Source organism: Eutrema salsugineum, unplaced genomic scaffold (genome assembly GCF_000478725.1).
Source record: "Eutrema salsugineum unplaced genomic scaffold, Eutsalg1_0 scaffold_4, whole genome shotgun sequence".
NCBI classification, from domain to species: domain Eukaryota; kingdom Viridiplantae; phylum Streptophyta; class Magnoliopsida; order Brassicales; family Brassicaceae; genus Eutrema; species Eutrema salsugineum.
Window position 1 is genome coordinate 5,059,843 of NW_006256686.1, and position 12,131 is coordinate 5,071,973.

Below are 12,131 nucleotides of genomic sequence, written 5' to 3' on the forward strand. Positions count from 1 at the left end.
CGACGAAAACCTGATCCCTAAGCGATATGAAACAGAGAAGAAGGGAGAAGGTATATGGTACTTAGACAACGGAGCAAGTAACCATATGAAAGGAGTACGATCGATTTTCTCAGAGCTAAACGAAAATATCAAAGGGAAAGTTAAGTTTGGAGATGAATCCTGTGTCAAGATTCGAGGAAAAAGATCAATATTGTTTCAAGGAAAAACTGGAGAACAACAACTTGTCACAGATATCTATTTGATTCCAGAGCTAAAAAGCAACATCCTAAGTTTAGGACAAGCGACTAAATATGGATGCGATGTCAGAATGAAACATGATTACCTGACACTTCGAGATCCCAGCGGAAGACTCTTGGCAAAGGTAGTAAGATCTCCAAACAGACTTTACAAGATACAGCTTCAGATCGAAAATCCTGTCTGTCTACACTCAAAAATCGAAGAAGGTACCTGGAGATGGCACGCTAGACTTGGACACGTCAACTTTAAGACTACGAAGTTGATGTCAACAATGGAGATAGTTCGTGGCCTGCCCAAGATGGAATGCGAGAAAGAGATCTGCGAGTCGTGCTTGGTCGGAAAAGAAACATGTACTGCCTTTCCAAAAGCAATGCAATATAGATCCACACAAGCACTGGAACTCCTTCACACTGACTTATGTGGACCTATATCGCCACCTACCCTTGGGAAAAACAGATATATCTTTGTTATAGTTGATGATTATACAAGATATATGTGGATATTTCTGCTCACAGAGAAGAATCAGGCTTTCGGAAGCTGTTCGTCACTCAACGTATCTGATAAACCGAATTCCACAAGAGCTTTGAAGAACCAAACACTGTATGAATGTCTAAGGAACAAGAAACCAAACATCGACCATCTTAAAGTGTTCGGCTGCCTTGATTATGCCAAAATTGAACCGGTGAATATGAAGAAACTCGATGATCGATCAAGAACTCTGGTTCATCTCGGAACAGAACCAGGATCTAAAGCCTATCGGCTCTTTAATCCAAAAACCAAGAAGATCGTTGTCAGCAGAGACGTTGTTTTCAATGAAAGGAAAGCTGGAAGTGGAAGGGAGCCGAAGAAAACGCCACCTATAAACCGGGAATGTTCCACATGACTTGGGGAGGAGTGATCGATGAGGGACAAGGTCCGTTTATAGCTGATAATACTCAAAACAAAGCCGCAGTCGAAACAGAGAATGAAGTCGAAGTCGAGACACATGAGCCTCATGTCGAAGATAACGACGAGGCAGAGGAAAGTACCGAAGAGGGGACTGATCAAGTCGAACCTAGAAGATCAGGTCGAACAATCAGGCACCCGAGTCATCACAAAGACTTTGTACTCCTAGCTGATCGTGAATGCAAGATACTCCTGTTATCAATCAATGAAGAACCAGCGAATTACCAAGAAGCAAAGGGCTTCTCGGAATGGACAAATGCGTGTCTAGAGGAAATTAACTCGATCAACAAGAATAAAACTTGTGTGCTTGTTGACAGACCAGCTGAAGCAAAGATTATTGGTCTTAAGTGGATATTTAAGATCAAGAGGAATGCAGACGGCTCAATAAACAAATTCAAAGCGAGGCTTGTTGCAAAAGGCTATGTACAACAATCAGGGATTGATTTTGACGAAGTTTCTACACCTGTGGCTCGCATTGAGACCATTCGACTACTCATCGGTTTGGCTGTTTCTCATGGATGGGAGATCCATCATCTTGATGTAAAAACGACATTTTTACATGGAGAACTTAATGAAGATGTATATGTGTCTCAGCCTTAAGGTTTTGAAAGGAAGGGAGAAGAGCACAAAGTTTTTAAACTTTCAAAAGCCTTATACGGCTTGAGACAAGCCCCACGAGCCTGGAACACAAAGCTTGATCAGATAGAGCTCGGTACACAGGAAGGAAGAACAGGAGAATCTGCTCATCGTCGCTGTGTACGTAGATGATCTTTTTGTGACTGGGAACACATTGCAGATCATCGAAGATTTCAAGGTTGGAATGTCTTCAAACTTTGACATGTCAGATCTAGGGAAGCTCACTTATTATCTCGGCATGGAAGTCAGTCAAAACAGAGAAGGAATAGAAATCAAACAAGAGGCTTATGCTCGAAGGATTCTAAAAGAAGCAGGGTTAGACAACTGCAACCCTACCCACATACCAATGGACTTTGGTTTGATTTTCTCCAAAGGAAAAGAAGAAGATCCCAAGATTGATGCCACTATCTACCGTCGAAGAATTGGCTGCTTAAGGTACCTTATCCATACTCGGCCTGACCTTGCTTTCTCAGTTGGAGTACTTAACAGGTACATGCAAAACCCGAGAGAATCACATGGAATTGCGTTAAATACCTGCAAGGAACGTTGAACTTTGATCTAGCATTTGCAAAAGGTGGAGAAAGGAGGATTATAGGCTATAGTGATAGTTCGCATAATGTTGATCTCGATGATGGTAAGAGTACTACAGGTCATGTGTTTTACTTTGGTGAGTCTCCTATAACATGGTGTTCACAAAAGCAAGAAAGGGTGGCCTTGTCTTCATGTGAAGCTGAATTCATGGCTGCGACAGAAGCTGCGAAACAAGCAATATGGCTGCAGGAATTATTAAGTGAAATTACAGGATGGAAGCAAGAGAAGACCATCATTCGCATTGATAATAAGTCGGCCATTGAGCTGACCAAGAACCCAGTGTTCTATGGCCGAAGTAAACATATTCACAAGCGATACCATTTCATCCGTGAATGTGTTGAGGACAACCAGATCGAAGTTGAACATGTACCTGGAGAAGAACAATGTGCAGACATACTAACTAAAGCCCTTGCAAGAAACAACTTCAAGCAGATGAGGAGTTTGATTGGAGTTCAAGATCTCTCAGATAGTAACTTGAAGCTTAAAGGGGTGAATGTTGGGTAAGCTTCAATAGCTTAAGGCCCATGATATTTTATTAAGTTAGTTAAGAGATAAGAGGCAAAACTAATTAGGAAATATTTTTAGGAGTTATCTAAACAATAAAGGAATTTGTTTTTCTATTAGGATTAGGAGTTAGCTAATTCATCCCTATATAAATAGTCACCAAAGTTGTGGTTTCACTTATGAAATTTGGGAGTTTAGATTTTGAGTTTATTTTCCTCAACATTAATACAAAGAGAGTTTGTTTTAAACCCTAAAGATTTATTGCTGCTTTATATATTAATGTTTCTTAAATCCACTGTACGACTCCATTCGTTGGGGTCACATTCGAATCAGACCACATGTTTCACGTTGGTGACTAATGAAACATAGACATAGCATGCTCTGTCCTACTACGTAACATCATAACAAAACGTTTCATGCGTCATATATATATATATATATATATATATGCCTCGAAATTGATATTTATGAAAAATATTTCAAATGTGAAACTTCCGACATTTAAGGATGGCCACATAAAGATAATAATGGACCATGCATGTTCATGTCGCTTTTGCTTGTCAATTGTCATATATGGTGTGATTTACGTTAATATGGACTTTCACTCAATAGTCGTCATCAACGAAAATTCAAAATATATTTTCTGATAGTATTAATGGCTCAATTTGTATTAGGCCTAAACAAATCTCCACAAAATTGATGGTTTCTTTGGATCCTATCTCAAGCACTAAGCTCCATAGGACCATAGCTAGCCAATCTTCAGACTCTAGGCCCCCAGCGGTACGTATCACATGGTGAATTAGTTGTTTTTACCTTTTTCCGTCTAAGACTGACATTTTCGCTGAAAATATAGTTCAATTTAGCAAACTCTGTACCTCGCTAACTTATGATTATATTTTGTCTGAAATGTAAGAGGACGTGATTCTTAAATCATATTTTTAATGTTATTCATAATACCATACATGTGAAATTTTACCTTAGCTTGTGTACTATATATAAGCGTAAAACAAAGCTATATTCATACCTCAAACACAATATTCATCATGATTCTTCTCTTTAGTACTCTCCAAATTTCGCTCTTCTCTTTGGTTATTGTAATCGCCGGTTACTTATTTTTTAAGAAACCGAGTAAATGTGAAGTTGACAGCTTAACCATCCCCGAGCCACTGGGAGCTTTGCCTCTATTTGGCCACCTCCATCTTCTCCGCGGTAGAGAACTCGTCTGCAAGAAACTAGCTGCCATATCCGACAAACTTGGTCCTATCTTCTCCCTCAAGTTAGGGTCTTACAGGCTGGTTGTAGCCAGCGACGCCGAGATCGTCAAAGATTGTTTCACCACCAACGACTTGGTTCTAGCCACTAGACCCAATATAGCCTTTGGTAGGTACGTAGGCTACAACAATGCAATTCTCGCGCTGGCTCCATACGGAGACTATTGGCGTGAGTTACGTAAGATCTCCACCGTCCATCTCTTCTCGAACCAAAGCATGGAGATGCTTGGCCACATTCGTTACTCCGAAATAAACGAGTTTATTAAACATCTATACATAGGGAGTGATGGTACTTCGATGGTGAAGATCGACATGTTGTTCGAGTTTTTGACCTTCAATATAATCCTTACGAAGATGGTTGGTAAGAGGATTGGATTCGGCAAAGTGAAGAGCGAAGAGTGGTGTTATAAGGAAGCGATGAACCAAAGTGAGTACTTGGCTGCGGTTTTCATGATAGGTGACGTCATTCCATGGCTTGGATGGTTGGATTTCGCGAAAATCTCTCAAATGAAGAAAACTTTTAAGGAGCTTGACTCGGTCATCACCAAGTGGCTCCAAGAACATCTCAAGAAAAGATCAAGAAACGACAAGGATCATCAAGAGAAGACTATCATGGATCTATTGCTTGACATCTTACCAGAAAATGTTGTAATATGTGGACATGTTCGTGATGTAATCATCAAGGCAACTATTTTGGTATGCAAAGTTTCTCTACCCTCGTTAAATTAATTTGGATAAATCTTAGGATATCTCACATCGACAAAATGTTGTAGTACTGATTATTTATAACCGTTCTTTACCAATTGGTTTTGTAGATTATCATGTAATAGTGGAACCAACATGAATGTTTTGTTTCTTGTTGTAGGTTCTTACATTAACAGGATCAGACAGCACATCCATCACTCTGACATGGGCGGTGTCACTGCTTCTAAATAATCCGACCGCTTTAAAATCAGCACAAGAAGAGATTGACAATAGTGTAGGGAAAAGTAGATGGGTTGAAGAATCCGACTTACAAAACCTCAAGTACCTACAAGCTATTGTTAAGGAAACTCACCGGCTTTACCCACCAGCTCCTCTTACAGGTCACTAAGCAAAGAATCTTATCTGTTTCTGCTAATCTTGTAAACCTATATGCTTAATACAAAATGATGGATGATCAGGAATCCGCGAAGCGAGTGAAGCTTGTAATCTTGGAGGATACCGTGTTGAGAAAGGCACACGCTTGCTCATTAACATCTGGAAACTTCATAGGGATCCGAAGATGTGGCCTGACCCCAAAACCTTCAAGCCTGAGAGGTTCATGGAGGAGAAATCACAGTGTCAAAAGAGCAACTTCGAGTATATTCCGTTCAGTTCGGGAAGAAGGTCGTGTCCAGGGATGAATCTTGGCCTAAGAGTTGTTCATTTCGCGTTGGCTCGGTTGATTCAGGGATTTGAGTTGCGCAAAGTGACTAGTGAACAGCTGGATATGGCTGAAGGGCCCGGTTTAGCCTTGCCAAAGATCAAGGCGGTTGAAGTCTTGGTTATGCCTCGGCTCGACCCCGAGTTGTACCGTTTACTCTAAACCATTGTGTATCGATAATTATCTAGCTTTCTCGAGATCATGCCTTTTCGATGCAATATATATATATGTAGAGCATCGATGGTTTGAATAATGATCTGGAAAGAAAGAGGAGAGACATATGGTTCTCAATCCCCACTCAAAAAATATATTCCACTTTCATCCACACAATTCTTTGACGAATTGAATCCATATAATATCTTTTTCAAATAATCGAGAACTGAAAACGACTAAACAGTAATGGTTTTCCTATTACATAATAACTAATTTTATGTAAGAAATACTCATTGTGGGTTGTTAATTTGTATATTTTATTAGATTTGAAAATCCAAACCGAATTTAGTGTTATTGCTTATGATTTTAAATTCGATGTTCAAATCTTATATTATTGGTTCTATGATTTATAATTACTAATTCAAATAATATATTAATCAATCCTAGGGATTTACCAACTTATGGATTTATATATATCATTAAAATTCACATATTAGACTTTAAATCACTGTATTTTAAAAGAATTTTTAAATTATATACACAAATAAATTAAAAATACATAAACAAGCAACACCCTTTTAATTAATAATTTTGTTTTAGCTGGTTTTATTTTAGATTTTTAGTTTTATTTTATAAATACTAAACCAAACAAAACCATTTGTAATTCGATTTGGTTTGACGCAGTTTCCAGTTTGGCTTTTAGTAAGTAAAATACTAAATTTCTGTCATGATGAAATTTCCATAAATTTTGGTTTATCCAATAAAGTATGGTTCAGTTATACTAAAATCTGTTGCGATTTCAGTTTGGGAGTAAGAGAATATAACTAATGGTGTATATTTTGTTTTGGTTTAAGCATTTCCGTATGGTTCAATTCAATTTTAGATTTACAACTAACTCCTAGTTTATACCGTAAATCAAGATGTACAACAAAGATAACATGGTATACCATGCATGTTCTTGTGTCCTACTTGCAAAAGACGATCTAACCAACAAAATCTGATTATCGACCTATCTGAAAAGCTTTGTAGTTGGTATAGCCTCAAGATAACAACAAAGTTTTTGCTTGAACACTTGTGGTTGATCTAGGATTAGGCTCCACGTACCATAATATGCACAGTACTGTAAAAAGAAAAAATTCCAAAACATTTATTATGCATTTTGACACTAAAAAAGAAACCTCGATTTTCTACGAAAATTCTTACGAAATATTGGTAGAAATTTTTTTTAGCAAATTCCTATGAAATTATGACGAATTAGAAAAATGGTAAGATATTAATTGGAAATTTCTTACAAAAAAAAGTTAGAAAACGGTTTGATAATCTATATAAAAATTTTTGTCTGAAATTGGTAGAAAATAAGTGGGACCAAATTAACTATTAGAATGGTAGAAAATTCTTTAAAAAATTCTAACAACTTTTCTACCAATTAATACCTGTAAATAAAACGTAAAAATTAGGTAGATAAAACATAGAAATTTGGTTAAAAATCAGTCAAGTTTCTAACATCTCAATTGACCAATTGCTAAAAAAAGCCAATATTTTACAATTTTCTGACAACAATTTTCGGTAGGAAATCGAGCTTTTTTTGTAGTGCGAAGTTTTTTCATCTTTTATCTGTCGAGTTATTTCAGTGGCTCACTCATATGTATAACTCTGTTTACCACTAGTTCAACACTTAGTTGGTCTCTGGTCAATATTTACTTTCGCGAGAGCTTTAAGTTTTCTTCTTGGAGAATTTTAAAGTTTGCCAGACTCTCTTATAACTAAACAATCTTTGTAGTAGTTTATCGCCTTTTCACAAGGAGATAGAAGCATTACTACACTTACTATATACATAGACTATGTAGAATATTTTCATACGAATGATAAACTGTCAAACTTTGAAAACAGACAAAGTTGAATTGGTTACGTTTCAATTTCCAATTTCCATAGGATGCCATGCTTTCTCCAATCTTCTAGATGATATTGGTTTGTTTCGAGTTAATTTATCAGATTTTTCACTATACTTAATTTTCATTCTTTAAATTTATAGGCAGACTAGCTCTTTTTTTAGAGTTCAAATTTTGAATACATCTTTTGTAAACTACTTCATTCCTAATTCAAAAGCAAATCAAGGAGTCAAATCACAACCAAAAACAACTTTAGAAAATCACCCAAAAATTCTATTTTCCAAATATAGATAAGCTAAATTTATTGTTTGCTCTAATCTCTCTCTATAAAAACCCACTTTTCACCTAATTCACAAAAACAAAACATACAGAAAAAGGATCAACCATATTCCCTGAGGATAGAAAACATGAAGGCATGGATGATATTGATGTTGGTGATTTGTGTATCTATGATTGTGGGGCAATCAGAGGCTACCAAAGGCCGTAAGTATTTAAATCCAGCCGTGTGATTAACCCATGCCTTCGTCCTAATCCTCCAGCGGGATGTCATCCTCATGGTTCTCATCATAAGCCTCGTGTCCCTGTTCACAAATATCGTCGTGGTTGCACTATAATTAACCGGTGCAAACGTGCTACATGAACCTCACATGACGTTCCTTTTCCTTTACATTGATCATTTTTCTATATGATACGACAACTACTAACATTTTTTTTTTGTTTCATATTAATATGTATGAAACAAAGTAATTGATATATAAAAAGGTAATTGATATACACAATTGTGTAAATACATGGTGTTGTATATATGACAATTTCTGATTTGTCTCAAAACTGAAAATCCTAAATATGGTTTATGTCATAATATCGATATTTTTTTACTATAAAATAAGTTTGACGTTTCTTCATCAAAATGGTTCTTTTAATACATTTATATTTAGAATAAAATAAGTACGAGGCCTCGTTCTTTAATTTCTCCTTAAGGCCCTTAAAAGCTAGGCACGACATTGTATCAACCCATATGATAAATTTTGTCATTGTACAACCTCAAGATAAAAACAAAATCTTTGCTTGAACAGTTGTGGTTGATATAGAATTAGGCTAGCTCCTCAAGCCAAAATATGCACAGTACAATATTAATACAGAAAGAAAAAAACTCCAAAGCATTTATCATGAGATCGACCTCTCAGAGTACCTGTCGAATTATTCCAGTGGCTTACTCATATGTAACTCTGCTCACCACTAGTTCAACGCTTAGTTGGTCTCTGCTCAATACTTAGTCAATTGTAAGACTAGGTTTAACCACCTGATTGTATAAGTTTGGTGTATTTGTGAGTGTTGGGATATTAGTTCAAATCTCATATCGGAAATTTAGACCAAGATGGTCTAGTATATAAATTATGTCCAAAAATAATTAATATGAAACCTTTTAGAAATAAGAAAAAAAATAAATTCTTGCGGGTTTTGCCAATTGGGCCCAAAGCGAATAATATCATACTAATAAGGAATTGAACATGGATTTGAAAAGTCCAACAACAATTGGCATTAGAGCAATTTTCTGAAAAAGGTGGATTTAGACAAGTGGGTGTGGACTGTCTGTTTAGTGTGGGAGAAAGAACCCTTAAGGTGACCTTGCGATTGAGATGTTGGTGCCTATATCGAAAGTCAGTCTTGGAGGTGCAGAAAGTCAGGCGATCGATATTGTTAGTGTATCATGCTTGGGGCCTTTACCACAGGTCATACCAAAGCAGTGTGCTAGAAAGGAGTGTTGATTGAGGAACTGAGAAGGGTGTGATAAAAGGAGCCGAAAAACAAATTCATATAAGTTTTATCACTTAAGTGTAAAATGGACAATATCATATTAATAGAAAATTGGATATTGGGTTTAAGCCTAATAGAGAAGTTCAAATATCGGGAAATTCTCGTAGAAAATGCCTTAATTACTATTTCCAGAGTTGTGTTTCGTATAATCTAAAAAGCCATTTGCTATATAACGTGTTTAGGTTCTTTTGTTTGATAAGCCTAATTTTTATTATTGCAAAAATGTTACGCTGAATGATTTGGTTTATTGGTTATCATATTTTTTATTAAACAAGTTGGTTAATAAACTAGAGGGTATAACCAAGAACAAATAAGCAAAATCTCTAATAAAAATATAGCAACTAAATCAGCCGTAAGGAAATTATCATTCAAAAAGAATACTACCACTATAGAGATCACATTTCTCTACTCATTCTTGTTTGTAATTTCTCGACATGTAACACCGAATATATGTAAAAGGACGAGGTCTGATGTGACCTATCTCACCGAATGTTGTTGATATATGGGGTGGAGAGTTATAGAAAAACGTTTCTGATTTTTGTGAAATTTTTTACCATTGCACTTTTATCTTCTACCTGAAACAAACACAGTTTTAGATGATGAATCATTGCTTTTATATCAAAGACCTTGAGGCTGATGCCCAACTCTTCAAGAGATGAGCAAGCTTTGATGTGCCATTGTTTAGCATTTTGACACCTTTTGGTTTCTTCAAGTTTATGTTTCACTTGTTTGAGTTCTTCTTCTTTTTCTTCAAACTGAATTTTTAAATCTCCAACCTGAATAGATGATTTTTATTTTCATTTTTCGTTTTTATTATGTTATGAGATAGTATTATGAGTTTTCTATATTTTATATGTTTTCTAAGTAAACCATATTTTGTAACTCGTATTGGAAATACTTTTAATGGGAAAATGAGGAAAGTTATGGGGCATGCATCTCCATGAAGGAGCGTCTTGCCTGATTATTCGTCAATATGATGTGTTTACAAAATATGGTAATTACCATCGAACACTAAGTACTCAGCATAGTACTCTCAAAACCATTTTCTTAATTTTTTCTTTTTTTCCATTTTATTAAATATACATATTTTATTGTATGTCATCTCAAAAATTTACTCTAAACTTACGTTTAAAAAAAAAAAAAATCAAGAGTTCAAATTTTGAATGCATCTTTAGTAAACTCTTTTCCTCCTCATTTTGATTTGATCTTTGAAACAAATCAAGGAATCGAATTAAAACTAAAAACAACCTCGAAATATTATCCAAACTATATATATGTATGTATATGTATATATATATATATATATTAACATCTTTGGTTTAGATAATGGGTTATCCAATATAAATAAGCTAAATTTAGTGTTAGCTCTAATCTCTCTATAAATACCAACTTTTCACCTATTTCACAAACAAAACAAAAAGCATACAGAAGAAGGATTGATCATATTCCTAAGAACAGAAAACATGAAGGCATGGATGATATTGATGTTGGTGATTTGTGTCTCTATGATTGTGGGGCAATCAGAAGCTGCCAAAGGCCGAAAGTATTTAAATCCAGGCGTGATTAACCCGTGTCTTGGCCCTAATCCTCCAGCAGGATGCCATCCTCATGGTTCTCAGAATAAGCCTCGTGTCCCTGTTAACAGTTATCGTCGTGGTTGCAGTTATTATAACCGGTGCAAACGTAGCCCATAAACCTCGCATGACGTTTTTTACATTGATCCTTCTTCTATATATAATACAGCTTCGACCAACATTTTGACTTTTTTTTTTTAATTTTTGTATGAAACCAAGCAATTGATAGGATCCAATTGATATACATATTCGTATAAATACATGGTGTTGTATATATGAACAGTTTTTTTTTGTTATTTCGAATGCAGTTCATGTATTTAGTGGTATAAATTATTTTTATTTGTTTGTGAAATTCAATGATATCTTTAAAATATATTATGATTTTTGAAATTCTTCTAAATGATGTTAAATCATGTATTTGTGTGCATTGAAAATATAAAAAGATCCTTATTATGAAAACAATTAAAAAAAATTCCAAAACCACACTTATAACGAAACAGGGTGAGTACAACATAAAAATTAAAATTATACATATATTGTATTACCGAATTACACTCTGATTTAAAATAACAATGATCATATTAAATACTTATGATATTATTTTTTTTTCCCTCTACCCAACTATTTCAATCATATTTAGCCCATCATAGAGTTGGTCTGAAGACCATCATTGAGCGGCTCGTTATGATCAATTTGGAAAAAAATAACTCCTCTAGCTCGAGCTTCTTTTGCAAGACTATCTGCCCGGATATTTCGACATCTTGGAATATGAGATAGGGCGAACTCAGAGAAGCATTCGCGATATGTCCCGAAAGACAGCCAATTTGTTGGAGATTCAGACATGCTCACAAGATCCGAACAATCAGTATGGAAGTGCACTGATAAAATTTCTCTTTCTCTCAATCTTGACATAGCCCATAGGAGGCATTCCATCTCGGCGTGAAGAACCGACAGGCTTCGACGGCATCTCTGGATTCCAAAAATTTCATTTCCTCTGCCATTTTCAAGGCTCCACACAATGCCACTAACATGTCCGTGATTGATCCAGGAGGCATCAGTACGGCATATCGGGATCTGCGGTTCCTCAGGTAGTAATGTCGGAGGGGGG

At 35.7% G+C, this 12,131-nt stretch overlaps 3 protein-coding genes across 3 annotated transcripts; all 3 read left to right on the forward strand.

Annotated features, from left to right (window-relative positions):
• The first annotated feature begins 3,939 nt into the window (after nucleotides 1-3,939).
• Nucleotides 3,940-5,897, forward strand: LOC18014135 (cytochrome P450 82G1). The gene is made up of 3 exons (XM_006418589.2): nucleotides 3,940-4,880; nucleotides 5,050-5,269; nucleotides 5,348-5,897. The coding sequence occupies exons 1-3, from the start codon at nucleotides 3,957-3,959 to the stop codon at nucleotides 5,749-5,751; spliced, it is 1,548 nt and encodes a 515-aa protein (XP_006418652.1). The 5' UTR covers nucleotides 3,940-3,956; the 3' UTR covers nucleotides 5,752-5,897.
• A 2,141-nt stretch (nucleotides 5,898-8,038) lies between these two features.
• LOC18014136 (protein RALF-like 26) lies at nucleotides 8,039-8,453 on the forward strand. The gene is given in 2 exon segments (XM_024153923.1): nucleotides 8,039-8,125; nucleotides 8,128-8,453. Coding segments are annotated over 2 exon segments (231 nt in total). The 3' UTR covers nucleotides 8,272-8,453.
• Nucleotides 8,454-10,912: 2,459 nt separating this feature from the next.
• LOC18013522 (protein RALF-like 26) lies at nucleotides 10,913-11,143 on the forward strand. Its single transcript, XM_006418591.2, has one exon. The coding sequence runs from the start codon at nucleotides 10,913-10,915 to the stop codon at nucleotides 11,141-11,143; it is 231 nt and encodes a 76-aa protein (XP_006418654.1).
• Nucleotides 11,144-12,131: the final 988 nt, after the last annotated feature.